This window comes from Vulpes vulpes, chromosome 12 (assembly GCF_048418805.1).
Source record: "Vulpes vulpes isolate BD-2025 chromosome 12, VulVul3, whole genome shotgun sequence".
NCBI lineage: Eukaryota > Metazoa > Chordata > Mammalia > Carnivora > Canidae > Vulpes > Vulpes vulpes.
Window position 1 is genome coordinate 129,757,821 of NC_132791.1, and position 18,940 is coordinate 129,776,760.

The window sequence follows — 18,940 nt, forward strand, 5'->3', positions numbered from 1 at the left end:
TAATCATATATTCAGCAGAGATAATCAGGAAAATGTCCACATACCACATGGTCACAGTGCCCATACTGTGTAGCCTCACTGTCTCTCAAAAATGCTGTGTGGGTTTCTATTCACGGCACGAAAGTTGTATGCAATCTATGAAGGCTAATTTTCAAGACAGTGTGACATCTTCTGCTTAAGGCAGTTCACATTCTTTAGTATATGCTTCCCTCTCCTAAGCACACAAACTTGGTAAAGTAGATACTCCCATATCCCCATTAACAAAAAGGATGCCCAGCACACGGTAGAGCCTCAAATGACACAATGACATTTTAAATGTTGTTTTTTGAAAGTAATGAGATTATGTAGACAATTTCTTGATTTTATACCATATTAATGATAATCTATTCCTTATTAATTTGTACTCAGAATTTAAATCATTTCCATTAAGAAGACTGTCACAGTGGGATAGTTTAAGAACATAAAATACAATCAAAGAGCGAGTTTCTTTAGATACAGTTTAAGTGAGGGGGCGGGGCAAGAAGGCAGATGAGTAGAGTCCCCAAGTCACCTGTCCCCACCAACTTACCTAGATACCTTTAAAATGTCCTGAAAACCTATGAATTCAACCTGACATTTAATGAGAGAACAGCTGGAATCTATAGAGAGAAGAGTTTGCGCTTTGAACAAGTACAACTCATTTTTAGCCACTCTGCACTGAGCAAAATGACTAGAAAGAATAACTCACCACAAAAGAAAGAATCAGAAACAGTACTCTCTACTACAGAGTTACAGAATTTGGATTACAATTCAATATCAGAAACCCAATTTAGAAGAACACTTATAAAGCTATAGGTGGCTCTGGAAAAAAGCATAAAGGATTCAAGAAACTTCATGACTACAAAATTTAGATCGAATCAGGACGAAATTAAAAATCAATTAACTGAGATGCAATCCAAACTGGAGGTCCTAATGATGAGGGTGAATGAGGTGGAAGAAACAGTGAGCGACATAGAAGACAAGTTGATGGCAAGGAGGGAAGCTGAGGAAAAAAGAGAAAAACAATTAAAAGACCATGAGGAAAGGTTAAGGGAAATAAATGACAGCATCAGAAGGAAAAATCTATGTTTAATTGGGGATCCAGAGGGCGCCGAGAGGGACAGAGGACCAGAAAGCATATCTGAACATATCATAGCTGAGAATTTCCCTAACTTGGGACAGGAAACAGGCATTCAGATGCAGGAGATACAGAGATCCCCCCTAAAATCAATAAAAACCGTTCAACAACTCAACCTTTAATACTTGCAAATTCCAAAGATAAAGAGAAAATCCTTAAAGCAGCAAGAGACAAAAGATCCCTAACTTATATGGGGAGAAATATTAGATTAAGAGCAGACCTCTCCACAGAGACCTGGCAGGCCAGAAAGGGCTGGCAGGATATACTCAGGGGCCTAAATGAGAAGAACATGAAGCCAAGAATACTCTATCCAGCAAGGCTCTCACTCAGAAAAAAAGGAGACATAAAAAGCTTCCAAGATAGGCAGAAACTTAAAGAATATAGGGCCACCAAACCAGCTCTGCAAGAAATATTAAGGGGGACTCGGTAAAAGAAAGGGGAAGCCCAAAGAAATAATCCACAAAAACAGGGGCTGAATAGGTACATGATGTCACTAAATTCATATCTTACAGTAGTAACTCTGAACGTGAATGGGCCTAATGACCCCATCAAAAGGTGCAGGGTTTCAGAATGGATAAAAAAGCAAGACCCATCGATTTGCTCTCTACAAGAGACTCATTTTAGACGTAAGGACACCTACAGCCTAAAAATGAAAGGCTGGAGAACCATTTACCTTTCAAATGACCCTTAAAGGAAAGCAGGGGTAGCCATCCTCATACCCAATGAATTAAAGTTTATCCCAAAGAGTGTAGTAAGAGATGAAGAGGGACACTATATCATACTTAAAGGATCTATCCAACAAGAGGACCTAACAATCATGAATATTTATGCCCCTAATGTGGGAGCTGCCAAGTACATCAATCAATTAACAACCAAAGTAAAGACATAGTTAGATAATAATATACTTATACTGGGAGACTTCAGCACGGTGCTTTCTGCAAATGACAGATCCTCTAAGCACAACATCTCCAAAGAAACAAGAGCTTTTTAAACGATACACTGGACCAGATGGATTTCAGATATCTACAGAACTTTACACCCAAACGCAACTGAATACACATTCTTCTCAAGCGCACATGGGACTTTCTCCAAAATAGACCACATACTGGGTCACAAATCAGGTCTTAACCGATACCAAAGATTGGGATTGTCTCCTCATATTTTCAGACCATAATGCTGTGAAACTTGACACATTCACAAGAAGAAATTTGGAAGAAATTAAAACATGTGGAGGTTAAAGAGCATCTTGCTAAAAGATGAAAGGGTCAACCAGGAAATTAGAGAAGAATTTAAAAGATTCATGGAAACTAATGAGAATGAAAATACAACTGTTCAAAGTCTTTGGGATACAGCAAAAGCAGTCTTGAGAGGGAAATACATCACAATACAAGCATCCCTCAAAAACCTGGAAAAAAACTCAAATACACAAGCTAACCTTGCACCTAAAGGAACTGGAGAAAGAACAGCAAATAAAACCTACACCCAGCAGAGAAAGAGGTAATAAAGATTGGAGCAGAACTCAATGAAATAGAAACCAGAGAACTGTAGAACAGATCAACAAAACCAGGAGCTGGTTCTTTGAAAGAATTAAGATAAATAAACCATTAGCCAGCCTTATTAAAAAAAAAAAAAAAGACTAATAAAATCACGAATGAAAAAGGAGAGATCACAACCAATACCAAGGAAATACAAATGATTTTAAAAACATATTATGAGCAGCTATACGCCAATAAATTAGGCAATCCAGAAGAAATGGACGCATTTCCGGAAAACCACAAACTACCAAAACTGGAACAGGAAGAAATAGAAAACCTGAACAGGCCAATAACGAGGCAGGAAATTAAATCAGTCATCAAAAACCTCCCAAGACACAAAAGTCCAAGGCCAGATGGCTTCCCAGGGCAATTCTACCAAATGTTTAAAGAAGAAACAATACCTATTCTACTAATCTGTCCCGAAAGACAGAAAGGGATGGAATACTTCCAAACTCGTTCTATGAGGCCAGCATCACCTTAATTCCAAAACCAGACAAAGACCCCACCAAAAAGGAGAATTATAGACCAATATCCCTGAGGAACACAGATGCAAAAATTCTCAACAAGATACTAGCCAATAGGATCCAACAGTACATTAAGAAGATTATTCACCATGACCAAGTCGGATTTAGCCCTGGGATGCAAGGCTGGTTCAACACTCATAAAGCAATCAACGTGATAGATCATATCAACAAGAGAAAAAAACAAGAACCATATGATCCTCTCAATAGATGCAGAGAAAGCATTTGACAAAATACAGCATCCATTCCTGATCAAAACTCTTCAGAGTGTAGGGATAGAGGCAACATTCCACAGCATCTTAAAAGCCATCTACGAAAAGCCCACAGCAAATATCCTTCTCAATGGCGAAACACTGGGAGCCTTTCCCCTATGATCAGGAACACGACAAGGGTGTCCACTCTCACCACTGCTATTCAACATACTACTAGAAGTCCTAGCCTCAGCAACTAGGCAACAAAAATAAATAAAAGGCATTCCAATTGGCAAAGAAGAAGTCAAACTCTCTCTCTTTGCAGATGACATGATACTGTACATAGAAAACCCCAAAGACTCCACCCCAAGATTGCCAGAACTCATACAGCAATTCGGCAGAGTGGCAGGATACAAAATCAATGCCCAGAAGTCAGTGGCAGTTCTATACACTAACAATGAGACTGAAGAAACAGAAATTAAGGAGTCAATCCCATTTACAATTGCACCCAAAAGCAAAGATACCTAGGAATAAACCCAACCAAACAGGTAAAGGAGGATCTATACCCTAAAAACTACAGAACACTTCTGAAAGAAATTGAGGAAGACACAAAGGGATGGAAAACTATTCCATGCTCATGGATTAGCAGAATTAATAATGTGAAAATGTCAATGCTGCCCAGGGCAAGTTACACATTTAATGCAATCCCTATCAAAATACCATGGACTTTCTTCAGAGAGTTGGAACAGGTCATCTTAAGATTTGTGTGGAATCAGAAAAGACCCCAAAGAGCCAGGGGAATATTGAAAAAAGAAAACCAGCCGGGGGCATCACAATGCCAGATTTCAGCTTGTACTACAAAGCTGTGATCACCAAGACAGTGTGGTACTGGCACAGAAACAGACACATAGATCAATTGAACAGAATAGAGAATCCAGAAATGGGCCCTCAACTCTATGGTCAAGTAATATTCAACAAAGCAGGAAAGACTATCCACTGGAAGAAAGACACTCTCTTCAATAAATGGTGCTGGTAAAATTGGACAGCCACGTGAAGAAGAATGAAACTAGACCATTCTCTTACACCATACACAAAGATACACTCAAAATGGATAAAAGATCTAAATGTGAGACAAGATTCCATCAAAATCCTAGAGGAGAACACAGGCAACAGCCTTTTTGAACTTGGTCACAGCAACTTCTTGCAAGATACATCTATGAAGGCAAGGGAAACAAAAGCAAAAATGAATAATTGGGACTTCATCAAGATAAAAATCTGCCCAGCAAAAGAAACAGTCAACAAAACTAAAAGACAACCTACAGGATGGGAGAAGATGTTTCCAAATGACCTATCAGATAAAGGGCTAGTATCCAAGATCTGTAAAGAACTTATGAAACTCAACAGCAAAGAAACAAACAATCCAATCATGAAATGGGGAAAAGACATGAACAGACATTTCAGCAAAGAAGACATAGACATGGCCAAGAAACACATGAGGAAATGCTCCGCATCACTGGCCATCAAGTGGGAAATACAAATCAAAACCACAATGAGATACCACCTCACACCAGTGAGAATGGGGAAAATTAACAAGACAGGAAACAACAAATGTTGGAGAGGGTGTGGAGAAAGGGGAACCCTCTGGCATTGTTGGTGGGAATGTGAACTGGTATAGCCACTCTGGAAAACTGTGTGGAGGTGCCTCAAAGAGTTAAAAATAGAACTTCCCTACGACCCAGCAATTGCACTGCTGGGGATTTACTCCAAAGATACAGATGCAGTGAAATGGCAGGATACCTGCATCCCAATGTTTATAGCAGCAATGTCTACAATAGCCAAACTGTGGAAGGAGCCTCAGTGTCCATCGAAAGATGAAGGGATAAAGAAGATGTGGTCTATGTATACAATGGAATATTACTCAGCCATTAGAAACAACAAATACCCACCATTTGCTTCAATGTGGATGGAACTGGAGGGTATTATGCTGAGTAAAATAAGTCAATTGGAGAAGGACAAACATTATATGGTCTCATTCATTTGGGGAATATAAAAAAAAAATAGTGAAAGGGAATAAAGGGGAAAGGAGAGAAAATGAGTCGGAAACATCAGTGAGGGTGACAGAGCATGAGAGACTCCTAACTCTGGGAAATGAACAAGGGGTGGTGGAAAGGGAGGTGGGTAGGGGGTGTGGTGACTGGGTGACGGGCACTGAGGGGAGCATTTGACGGGATGAGCACTGGGTGTTATGCTATATGTTGACAAATTGAACTTTAGATTGTTACATGTGGTCTTCTGAAATATGATTCTAAACCAGTTTTCTCTGGAAGTTATACTATAAATAAGTACTTAGTCAAGTGATCTGTGTTCCTCAGTCCTAGCCACAGGGTAAGGGAGAGCATACCTGTTTGTTTTGCAGAGCGCGCTGGAAAAGTCGGAGAAATGCAGCCAAACTGAAGCGGTACATGTTATTAATTTTGGACAAGTCGGAGATAATGAAGTACATCTTACTGGCGCTCTCAGCCAGTGGCAGATAAGCGTCCCGCTCCTGTGGGAAAAACACTTGAGTGCTAGCGTGTTACTGCCCCCTACAGACCAGTCCACTCTCAGTGTTGTGCTCTTATCACTTCTAAGTACACACAATAGGCGAAGACAACCAATCCTAGAACTGTGTAACTAAGAGGGATAATATCATCTAGTTTTTCTTACTCTTATAAACCTGAGGGTGATGTATTTAAATAATTCTCTACCCCCCAGATTACAGAAGTAAGGGTTGTTCACAGGTGGACCATCATGAGCAAGTGCAAATGACACAATTTTATATTTCAAGAGAGAGCCACTTCGGGTAATGCAAGGGCATGGCACCCCTGCAGAGGGGGGAATGACAATCTTGAGTCTAGCATGCGGGGGACCAGAGACTGTAACTTCCACATCAAGTAAGGAAGCACCTGGCATTGTTCAACACTGGCACAGAATAAGCCAGTGGCACAGGCCTTCTGCTGTGATGGGTGTAAAGGATGAGTAAAGAAGGGATCCTACAGGTAAGTGGCCTCAGGTTTTGAACGGGACTCTGAGAGTCATTCTGATCCAAGTGCCAGGATCACAAACATGATGCTGGTAACATTACGTGTGTGACTCAATGATGCCTGCTCAGAAGGAGAAGGCTAGGAATTTCATCCTGTGCAGTGAAAAAGAAAATAACAGATAACCACACCTGCCAAGCTCATCCCTGGCAGAGACAACCAGGTGATGGATGAGAAGCGGTCCATTAATCTGCTCATATTCTGGTTTCAACAGAACACTTTCCCAAGTGAGAAAGTGATAACATGTAAGTGGACAATTTGGGCAAGGGCTGAAAAATATTGAAAGGAAAACATGAACAGGTCACTGAGATGACTGGCAAAGAATGAAAGGATTTCAGTAAGTACCCTGGTCAGGCTGCAGCCTGGAAATTCAGAGGAACACTAATCTGTCTGGGCGTCTGTTTGTCTTCAAGCAAGGTACAATCACTAGGATGTAGGCAATGAAAATATGTATCATTTTCAACTTGGGTGAGAATTTTGCAAAAGGAATTATCAAAAGAAAGGCAAAAATCATTTTAAGCCATAGCATTTAAAGGGAAGAAAAGTATTTTTAATGGAGAAGATACTTACAATTCTTACTTAATATATTTAACATGTTTTAATTTTAAAGCATTCTAGGAATGGCACAGATGCTCATAACACTCATTTTTAACACTCTCAACTTCAGTACAGAATTGTAGCTCCAGAACTTTACAAGTCAGCAGAGGCCGGCCGGCCATATTCCTGATGCGCTGCGCATCCCAGTGCCCTCTCTACAGCAGGATCAATCAGACCCACAGCTCTGGTATTTCTCAGGAGCTTTCTTGTTTTCTAACTGTCATTCCCCTGAAGTCTCAATTCTACACTGTTTAATATTAACATAACAGCTTAAGAGAACATGATAGAAGACCACAAAAAAGGAAATAATTACTTGATCGAGGGAAATCTGGAGTTTGTAAGATTCTTTAAGTGACTCCTGAATAAGTGCACTGCTTGCTTTCGTCTGATTCAAAGATTCAATCAAATCCTTATTTTCCAAAATATTCCCTTGGGATGTGGCAAGTGTCTGCAGCAAAAATTAATAAAATAATGTGAACATTATCATACATGTTAAAATAACCAATTAAAAGAAGACTACATTAGCTCTCATTACTGAGATGTTTATAAAAACTTATTACTTTAAAAGAATTTCATTATCTTATATTAGAATGATATAGAAAATTATTATATACTATTTCATCAAAGCACTGCATATGTATTAATTTTATCAATCTAATAAAAATAAAAACTTAAAGTTACCAATTAAGTCATAATTTCATTTTATATTTTAATACTACTTGAAATTCTGAGCACATATTAGTTAAATAATGCAGTATAAAAGCAGTATTACTGAAAAATCATTTGTCTTAGACATTAAATACCATTACTTAAGAAGTTAGTAATGATCTTGTATTCTGAGACATCTGGTTTTTTCTCTTTGAATTCTGACTTTAAGATATATATTGACATGTCTTTGACACAACCAAAAACATGTGGAAGGTACTGTTAAATTTTTAAAAACTGTTAATTCACTTTTAAAATGTAACATAAAAAAGCATCCTGAATAACTAAATTTTACCTCTAAAAGAGATTCCTCAAGCTTGGCTAACTGTATTTTCTTATCTTCTTCCTGCTGTAACAGTTTTGTTTTTTGCTCCTCTAAGTCAGGTTTCTCATGCTGAATAGTTAAAGCCAAAAGCTAAAAAAAAAAAATTTTTAAGTCAAAGTTATTCTGGCAAAAGGTCAAACAAAACAAACTCCCCAGAAATAGGCCTTGTGTTTGATCAAATATTACAATTATTATATTATGTATCTTATTTGATTCTTTCTAGTTAAACATAAGACACTACACAATTATTTCTGACAAAAAAAAGGGGCAAAATAGTTAAACTAATCAAAATATTAAAGAAATTGCATTACTTAACATATCAATATACAATATTTAGTTTTAAAATTAAATATATAAAAACTATGGAAACTCGTTTTTTTCAGTGGCTAGTATTTCATATAAAGAAGTAAAGAGAAATCTTACTTGAAATACTATATCCTCAAAATCTCAAGGAGATACATCTTCGCCCCCAATAGGATGGGGACAATTAAAAAGTCAACTAACAACATGTGTGGGCGAGATGGGGGAAAGTGAAAGCCTCACATGCTGTTGATGGGAAAGAAAACTCTGTCCTTCCAAATGGTAAACAGAGTTACCATGAGACCTTGCAAGTCTACCAGTGAATTGCACACTTTAAGTGGATGAACTGAATCTTAATAAAGCTATTTTTAAAATGCTACATTAAAAAAAATAAATAAATAAAATGCTACATTAGATTCTTCATTTTGAAACTTTAGAGGACAACACTGGCAAGTCATTAAACATGGAATGCTAATCTGCTGGACAAGCATCTGCATGGGGTTCTTACTACGAATCTAAACAGTGTGGGGATGGAAAGCTTTTAGACAGAATGAGCAACTTCGTCAATTAATTCTGGGCCATGCGCTGAGTAATCCCTTCACAGTTTAATTTATAAGAAGTATCATCAAGTAAGTCAAAAGATACTATCCATAAAAATATATGCTGTAAGTTATATGTTATTGCAAGAAAAAATATTTTAAAGGAAATTTTTTTAAATAAGTAAAAATTGTAACAAGTATACATGCTATCATATTAAATGAAAAGAGGAAAAGCCTACAATTGTTAGGGGAGTAAAAATAGAATGACTTAAAGTCAACAGGCATGATAGCTTTCTTTAAAAGGAAAATAAATGAAGAACTATATAAGTAAAAGCCTAGATATAAAAAATCATTTTGAGATTCATATAATGTTCTAAATTGTAATACATCATAGACAATATGAAAATTAAAAAAAGTGTATGTATTGGTGGGGAAAAAAAATGTCAGATGGGGAATCGAACACCCTCCCTCAACCAGCTGAACAGGTCAATTAAATGCAATTTTCACATTTAAACTTCAGTTTTCACAATTAAAACAGAAAAAGTAGCTGATCTTAATATAGAATTCTTCTCTCTCACAAACTCTATCACCCATAACAGAAACAGACCATAAAACAACGTGACACTAGGGGAAGCAGGGTTCTGATGTTAACAACAAATGTGTAAGTCTAACACAAATGATAAAGTAAACCTGAATGCAAATATATTTTCAAGATATTTTCAAAAGTTTAAATGCCAGTCACTTCCACATAGTAGATTCCAATTCAAAATACCTAATGAGGGCACCTGAGTGGCTCAGTGGTTGAGCATCTGCCTTTGGCTCAGGTCGTGATCCTGGGGTCCTGCGATTGAGTCCCACATCGGGCTCCCTGCAGGGATCCTGATTCTCCTTCTGTCTATATCTCTGTCTCTGTCTCTATATCTCTCATATATAAATAAATAAAATATTTTTAAAATATATATCTAATGAGTACACAAAGCTACAGAAAATTTCTGAGGTCACTTATTATTGTCCATACATACCTGTCCTCGCAACCCACTTCTTGTTGTAGTGAAGTTAACCTCTGTAATGATGGAGGCTGCATCTGGTGGGATGAAGGGATTAGGGTTTCTTGTTGACAAAAAAAGGCGGAATTCTTCATTGTAGTCAATAATTTTGTCACCTATTTGTACCACATAACGTGGTCCTGTTTGTTTAAAAGGACATAATTAGTTGGTCTCAATATTCTGTCTTTTGCTTCATGTCATTAAAGAATATAATTTATATTCCCAGTATTTCTAAATAGTTGGTAGCATAGGGTTTTCAGAAAAGTACAGAATAGCAACAGTTGGCTACCCAAGAGACTATTAACCAGAATGTCCTATTAATCAGCACATATACAAACAGGGCTAACCACTATTAAGACGATCTCAGGATACTGAAACATCAAACAAATATATACATATATGCAGTATGGTTTTCATGCTAATTATGTTTCATTCCAAATTGTTCTGAAGTGACTAATTATAGATGACAAAAAAATAACTCAATTATATGCTATTCTCTACAGAATTCATCCATTAAAAAGTGTATATTGTGGGCATCTGGGTGGCTCAGTCAGTGAAATATCTGCCTTCCGCTCAATTCATGATCTCAGGATCCTAGGATGGAGCACTCACTCGCTTGCACATGCTCACTCTCTCTCTCTCCCCCACCCTCCTTCTCTCAAATAAATAAATATATCTTTTTTTTTTTAAGTGTTCATTGTACTAGTTTTTGAGCTGTACTACTTAAAAGCAAGCTTGGGTGGCTCAGTCAGTAAGCAGCTGCCTTTGGCTCAGGCCATAATTTCAGGGTCCTGGGATCATGCTCCATACCAGTCTCCCTGCTCAGTGTGGAGTCTGTTTCCCTCTTTCCCTCTGCTCTCCTGCTCATGTTCACTCACTCTCTGTCAAATAAATAAAATATTAAAAAAAAAAAAGATGTACTAAAGACAGTGAGCTGGTGAAAACCTAGGATTATCAATATATGAGTAATTGCAAAGATGCCCATTATTAACTTGAAAAGGATTTATTCAGACTGCTGGATATCAGGGATTTGAGAAGTTAAACTAATAAAAGTTCTGCCTCAAAAAGGAGTATATTCAAAAAAATTTTTTAAACATGACATCCATTATATAACAGAGAAATGAACCAGCAATTATGTCCACAACTTATAATTTCAAATTGCCAATAATTAAAATTTTAAGTACAAAATACATACTTTCAAAGATTATTTTCAAAGGTTAAGAAAAATATTATAATTTTTAAGAACCTCAGAATAGATTTTTAAATTTTCCTTAAAACCTTTTAAGTTAATATGAAAGTAATTCAATAAGCACTTTATGAGAAAGGATATACAAATGCCCTAAAAATAATATCAAACAATGCTGAATCACATCATTATCAGAAAAACACAAATTTAAAAGTCCAAGGAAATACTTCTACATCAACTGGAATGGCTCAAGAAAACATAAGCAGGGTAAGTCCAAAGAAAACCAAACCTAAGGACCTCATAATCACACCACTGAAAACCAATGACAAGGAACTAGAGAAAAATGACACATCACTTATAAAAGAGCAACAATAAAAACAGCAGGTGATTTCTCAAAAGATGAAGGTAGAAGCTAGAAGATGAAGGAATAAAAACTTTAAAGTGCTAAAGAAAATAAATACTGACCCAAAATTCCATGTCAGGCAGAAAAAAAATTTTCCTTCAAAAATAAGATTAAGAAGTTTGTTTCAGAAATGCTTCAGACAGAAAAAAAGTAACGTGGATGGGGATGAAGAGCACTTGCCACGATGAGCACTGAGCAGTGCACACAAGTGCTGAGTCACAGCATCACACACTCAACGCTAATAGAACACTGCCTGTGAACTAAACAGGAATTAAAATTTTAAAAAAGAAAAATAACCTAGATGTAGATGAGAATTATGGGAGAATCTGAGAACATTAGAAAGGATTAATCTGTATAAATACAGATTTTAAAAACAGTAATTATAATATCATGTGACCATGACAATGTATCACAACAATAATGCAAAGGCAGGCAGGGAAAGGTGGCAAAGTATTTATTTGTAGTAAAATAATAAGTCAAAGATATCTACTGTTATGTGTAGGGTGACCATTAAAAAAATCAGGTTAATTACAAAACTGTACTAGGTATCATATGAACCAGTTAGCGGCATTAAGTTACATGAAAAAATACTAAGATTACATGGTGAATGAGCATGAAAACCAACTGATAAACTGAAGAGAGGTATCCTTGAGAAACAAGACCAACAGAAAATTCAAAGTAAAAGAATAAAAAGCATGATCATGCAAACACTAGCCCCTCAAAGGATGGTAATCATTCTGATATCAGACTCTGAAATTTGCTATATTTCTGGAGAAAAGAGAGGACATTTCATAAAGAAAATAACCCAAACAGGAAGGTAATCAATTTTCAAACATGTATGCATCCCAAAACAGCTTCAAAATATTTAAACCAAGAACTAAGATTAAAAAGGGATCCCTGGGTGGCTCAACGGTTTAGCGCCTGCCTTCAGCCCAGGGTGTGATCCTAGAGACCTGGGATCAAGTCCCGGGTTGGGCTTCCTGCATGGAGCCTGCTTCTCCCTCTGCCTGTGTTTCTGCCTCTCTCTCTCTGTGTATGTCTCTCATGAATAAATAAACAAAGTCTTAAAAAAAAAAAGAACTAAAAAAAAATTCAAAAATCATAGAACTTTTAAGAAATTCTCTCAATAAATGGAAAAACAAAACAAAAAAGAGTAAAGACACAGAAAACAACACTACATTTAACAAACCTGACATAACTGGCTTTAGAAAAAATTAAACAAGAGCAAATTTCACAATTTTCAAGTACATGGAAAAATTAATGAACTGTCCAATTATAGAGAAAGCTTCAACAGGATTCAAATAACGGTATACTTCAGAATAAGTTCTCTGGCCACAATGAGTTATACTGAAAATCAATCACAGAAATGGAACTAGGAAGTCTCCCAAGTACCTGGAAATTAAATAAAAACAACAGAGCTCAGTAATTCAGTGAATCAAAGAAGAAATCAGAACCCATGGTATGAAGCTGGAGAAGGGATGAGAGGGAAATTTACGGACATAAATATTAAAAAAAAAAAAAGATGAAATATCAGCATCTTGAATTTCCATCTCAAAAATCTAGAAAAAAGAATAGCAAAGGAAATCTAAGGACAAATAATAGGAATTAAATAATAAAAAGCAAAAACCAGTTTAAAAATATAAGAAAGATACATTAAGGAGGGCATTTGTGATGAGCACTGGCTGTGATGAATCACTGAATTCTGCTAAAACCAATATTATACTGTTTGTTAACTAACTAGAATTTAAATAAAAACTTGAAACAAAAAAAATTAAAATGAAAAAATTAAGGAAATCAACAAAGTTAAAAGTTGGTATTTTGAAAACTGATAAACCCTTATTGAAGATGGATCAAGGAAATAAAAAAGGACAATTATCAACATCAAGAAAAAGGGAGACATCATTACAAATTCAACCAAAATTAAAACGTTATGAGAACATTATATAAAAAATATACCAGTACATTTGACAATTTGGATGAAATGAAAAAATACACTTAAAAAATATGTAACTTTAGCCCAGTTGACACACACACAAATTGTAGAACACAAACAAATCCTGTTCACTAGCAGTTTGAAATTAAAGACAGATTCCCCCGAGAAACTGTGCCATGGCAGGTAGACAGTTACCTGTCACAGGATGGGGCTTACAGTAGGTGAGTGCAAGCAACTTTGCTGGGGAACGGATGCAGACAATCCTCTGACTGGTATCTTAATAACATTTAGGAGGGAAGAGAAGTGGAGGGGGAAACCGTGATAACTGGTAAAAAACAAAAAAAGTAAAGCAGAAGTCCCTCAAATAAGTGGGGCAGGAAGATGTCTGGTTATTTGTGTGATATGGGACGTACTGTTGCTTTGGGGCTGAGACAGGAATATGGTCACAGAATGGCCTATGTGATGCTGATACTGTGAAATGATTCACACTCAACAGGAGAATACTGCCGGGCTGTGAGAGCCAGGCCAGCCCACAAGAGTCCCCAACTGCTTCATTCTTGCTTGTGTATGCGATGTACAGACATAAGCAAAACCTCTCTATGCTGAAGTCAGAAATGTGGTTACCCTCGAGAGGTAAACAAGAGGGCTGCAGAGCGCAGATGAGGACCTGGGTGCTTATACAAGCGTATTTGGTTTGTAAAAATTCATAAACTGCACACACACATTTCATTAAAATGTTAAAACTGAAAAATAACTGGTTTTCTCTGGTGAACAGGACTAGTCATGGGGGCAGGGGACATCACATTACTGCCATTCTGTACTATTTGATTTTGTAAACCATGCAGGTATTATTTTGATTTTTTTTTTTTAATTTCAAAGTAAATGGTTCACCATCTACAAAGGACACTTGGCTATAAGTCCCACATTCTACTATCAGGAAGTTCCAGATGCAGAACTATAAAGCCCTACACTGGTCTTGATGTACATTGGAGTTAACATATAGAGTTAACACTGAAGCTTAACTTCAACATTTTCTCCTCCAGATACAAAATCTTTAGTGTACTTTAGAGAACCATAGAGATGGAATGATTGGGCACAAGCACAAGATTTATCTTTTACTCTCTTTCCAGGGAAAGTCTGAACTTACATGTTTATTGTCTTGGTTCTGAACCTGGATCAGGGTTGAGAATATTGTTTGGTTTGGTTAACATTTGTAATAGATACAGACATTGTATGTCATATACCTTTACAGGTCCAAACTCTTCAAAGATATATTATCATCTGATCTAGATAAATCCAAGTACCACATGAACTGCTACAGAGGTCCAAACACTCCATTATATGGATAACTTTGGTAATGGTCTCCGCTGACACAACTGCCCACATGGTATAGAGTACCACTCAAGATGAATGATAAAGATAAGATGTGAGTTCAAAAACAAAACTCTGCCAACCAAATAACCAAACTGACAATGCCCAAAGGAGACATCCACAGCCCATTAAGAATAAACTGCTGTCTTTACAGTCACTGTACACAAATTAAGAGAATAATGGTTACTTTCTTGGCCCTTCAGAAGAAGCATATTATTCCATACCTGGAATTTTTACTACTGCTTATTCATTTGGTCAATAAACGTGTGGCCACTCTTGCAGGATTGCCAAGGGCAACCTTGGATGGAATCTAAACAATTATAAATCAATCATTGCCTTTGACCCCTCTATCCTTCAGCTACACAGAATTACACAGAAAATCCAAAGGAATGCTACAGCCATCCACTATTCATTGGTAAAATTTCTGGCAATTCATAGCATTGAGTATTCCATACAATATGCTGACATCAGGTAGTGTTCTTGACAATAAAGCACTTGCTGGTGAGACTTACTGAAGTGCATCAGTACAGAGACTTATGGGTCAGAATTAGTGGAGCTAGCTTACAGCTCTTCAACCTTAGGACTACTGGCAATTTGTGCTAGAAAATTACTGGTTGTGAGGAGATGCCCTGTGCATTTTAAGATGGCCTTAGCATAGACCTCCCAAACTGTGATGACCAAAAATGTCCCCAGGGGGACAAAATCTCTCCCGTTAAAGAAACACTGGTCTGGCTGTATTCAGGCCTTGGCCCATTCAGATGCAACTCAGCTACCATAGACACACCCATGTGGAAAACCACACACTAGAAACAGAAGCAACAATGAAGCACAAACTTAATTTCTATCTTACACACACATAAATCCGGATGAAGCAACCATGCTTAAAAGGAAGCATCTGGGCTAAAAAGCCAATCGGAATATCCAACCTTCATATCTACTGTCATTCCTGATCCATACTTGAGCCCAACATGGAAATGTACCATAAAGGACCAGAATGATCAATGATGTTGTTAGTGAAAGTTAACTATCTATCAACTATACTAGCTTCTCCCCCAACAACTTCTAAGTAGCTAGTTGATCCCTGCCTTCAATTACTCACCAACTGCCCACTGCACCTCCTGCATGGGTTGAGTGACTGCACACATGAATTACGAAGTACAAAACAATGAGAACATGAAGACCCATGCATGCCTAGTCCTTCCTTTCGATCAGAACACAGGTGAGGAGATTGCTGGACAGCATAAATGTGGGGGGGCGGGGGGGAAAGAGCCTGTTCTAACCCTGTTCTCCATACCTACTTGGACCTCAGTGTGAAGAAAGGCAGTTCATATTGCTCAGATGAAGGATGCGGGTACATAAATGAGACTGGACACAGACTGCTCGATGTGGTTCTAGGACAGCTGTTCTCTGCCCCCAGGAAATGCATGATGACAAAATGGCAATTCACGAGCAACTCAGCACTCTGGAAGGGGACAGACTGAAGTATACTCAAAGAAGGTAAAAGACTTCAACTACTGTGATATGAATATGTCCAATGCTGGGGGAAAGGCAGGAAGAATAAGGTAAGGGCAGAGATTAACTCTCTTTTCCTAATTCTAAAATAAACAAATTAATCCAAGGAGCCCTGCACAATCATCTGAAATAGTGACTCATAATGTGAACCAATCAAGATGGAAAATGTACAACTTGGCACCAGATCCAACTTCCAAGGGACCTTGTCAACACTCATTCTCAGACAGTGCCCCAAAGACTGCTAAAACCTGATACCAATCACAGCTGATGGAGGCTCATATTTAATGAGGCCTCACAGGTCAAACATAGACTAAAGGTAGAAAATCAGAGGGCCCTCAAGCTTAATTTCCACTTCCCCTTTAAAATAGCATAGCCCAAGAAAACAACTAATCCAGTTAAGAAATGGTCAGAAGACGTGAACAGACATTTTTCCAAAGAAAACCTACAGATAGCCAATAGACACATGAACAGATGCTCAACATCACTCATCATCAGAGAAATACAAATAAAAAATACAATGAGATTTCACCTCACAGCTGTCAGAATGGCTAAATTTAACAATATAGGAAACAACAGGTGTTGGTGCAGAAGGGGAGAAAGGGGAACCCTCATACACTGTTGGTAGGAATGGAAACTGGTGGGGCCACTCTGGAAGACCGTATGGAGGCTCTTCAAGAAGTTGAAAATTGAGCTACCCTACAACCCAGTAATTGTACTACTAGATATTTACCCAAAGAATACAAAAATACTGACTTGAAGGGGCATCTGAACCCTAATGTTTATAGCAGCAATGTCCACAGTAGCCAAACTATAGAAAGAATCTAGATGTCTATCAACAGATAGATGGATAAAGAAAATGTGGCAAATATATCTACAATGGACTACTACTCAGACATCAGAAAGGGTGAAATCTTGCCATTTGCAATGACATGGACAGAACTAGATAGTATAATGCTAAATGACTTAAGGCAGTCAGAGAAAAAACTATGATTTTGCTCATATGTGGAATTTAAGAAAGAAGACAGATGAACATATGGGAGGGGGAAAAGAGAGGGAAACAAACCCTAAAAGACTCTTGACAATAGAGAACTGAGGGTTGATGGAGGCAGGTGGGGGAGGTCAGATGGGAGATGGGCATGAAAGTGGGCACTGGTGATGTGCACTGGGTGTTATGAAAGCACAGCAAAGAACTAGCTGAGCAGATGTGACTTAGATCAGAGGCCCAACTCTGGAAGGTTACTCTGGACGACAAAGGCCGAAGTCCCACCACTAAAGCTTTCCTCAAAACACAGAAACCACTGCCAAGCTAAGCACACTCATTTATTTTGTGAAATGACAAGTTATCAATAAATGCATTTTTTGCACTGTTCCTGGTTTGCTGCAATAACTCCAATTTCTATTTAAAGCTTGCAGTGTTAGCTAAGTCTTGTAGAGCTACCGATGTATGTGGCATAAACATATGCCATATGCGTGTTTATACATATAACCACGTGACATGGTCTTGAGTTGAAGAGCATTATTTTCTAATCGTCAAGGGCTGGGTCAGGCACCTGTGCAGAAAGGAGGAAACATGGCACTACTGAGACTCTCTCCTTAAGAAGGTCTGCTGGCAACAGGCTCCTGGAAATTTGGATGTGGGGAGGGTTCTCATATAAGAGTGGCTCACTGTGCTTAAAATATTTGTACAAATAATGTGGTTTATACTGAGCACCTGCTTTTGTTCAGGGAGTCTGGAATTTTGTCTCATGCTAGGCAGAATGTGCTTACATAAGCAGCCCTCAGTAAACACGGTGGGACTGAGTTTCCAATAAGCTTCCTTGATACATGACATTTCAACATGTGTTGTCACAACCTGGTCCTGGGAGGAGCAAGCACATCCTGTGGGATCCCAATGCAAGAGACTCAGAAGCTTGCACCTTGTTTCTTGACTCCTAACTTCAGGCCATGTGCTTCTTCTCTTTGCTGACTTGGCTTTCTGTCTTGTCCCTGCAAAACATCTGAGCCACGAGTGTGACTATTCCCAGTCCTATGTCTTCCTTCCTAGTCACACATCACAACCTGGGAGCAGTCTCGAAGACCCTGACACAATGTCACCTCTCTGAAGGCACTTTAAGAACTCATTTCTTTGCTATTCCTGTTAGACCATGACGGCATTCCCACCATTCAACCAGAAAAGTTTCGATATCATTAGATTCAGTGGCAAGACAAAAAAGGTCAACGTTAGTTATGAAGATAATTACTTTGGAAATTTTAAAAATAGTTACTTTCTAGAAACTGTCAAATATTTACCTTGAGCAACCAGATCTCGTCTCAATAATGGATAAAGAACAGGTTCTACACCATCCACCTCCTGTATAATAAGGGTTTTCCCAAAACGTACTGCCAACTCAAGAGCTGTAATAAAGTTACTATCCTGAGAAGAGTAAAAAAGAGTACATATTAATTCTTTTATTACCTCAATATCTATAAAGGTCCTTACAGATAATGAAGGAAGATATTAATAGGAATAACATGAATATTTTAAAATTTAATATGTATGT

General features: G+C 37.7%; 1 protein-coding gene across 12 annotated transcripts in view; it reads right to left on the reverse strand.

The window, feature by feature from the left end:
* The window catches only part of DYNC2H1 (dynein cytoplasmic 2 heavy chain 1), a 339,344-nt gene that overhangs the window by 188,057 nt on the left and 132,347 nt on the right, over window positions 1-18,940 (reverse strand). For 9 of the 12 annotated variants that reach the window (XR_011995854.1, XR_011995852.1, XR_011995853.1 and 6 more), the window contains 5 exons: window positions 18,690-18,813; window positions 9,972-10,135; window positions 8,081-8,200; window positions 7,394-7,528; window positions 5,805-5,948 (listed from right to left, as the gene is read on the reverse strand). Coding sequence is in view for 8 of the 12 variants with exons in the window: in XM_072729934.1 (XP_072586035.1) it covers window positions 5,805-5,948; window positions 7,394-7,528; window positions 8,081-8,200; window positions 9,972-10,135; window positions 18,690-18,813 (687 nt within the window). In the remaining 4 variants the exon portion in view is untranslated. Of the gene's footprint in view, window positions 1-5,804; window positions 5,949-6,602; window positions 6,753-7,393; window positions 7,529-8,080; window positions 8,201-9,971; window positions 10,136-18,689; window positions 18,814-18,940 lie in introns of those variants that run through there. The other 3 variants (XM_072729939.1, XM_072729938.1, XM_072729936.1) reach the window with 1 other exon arrangement.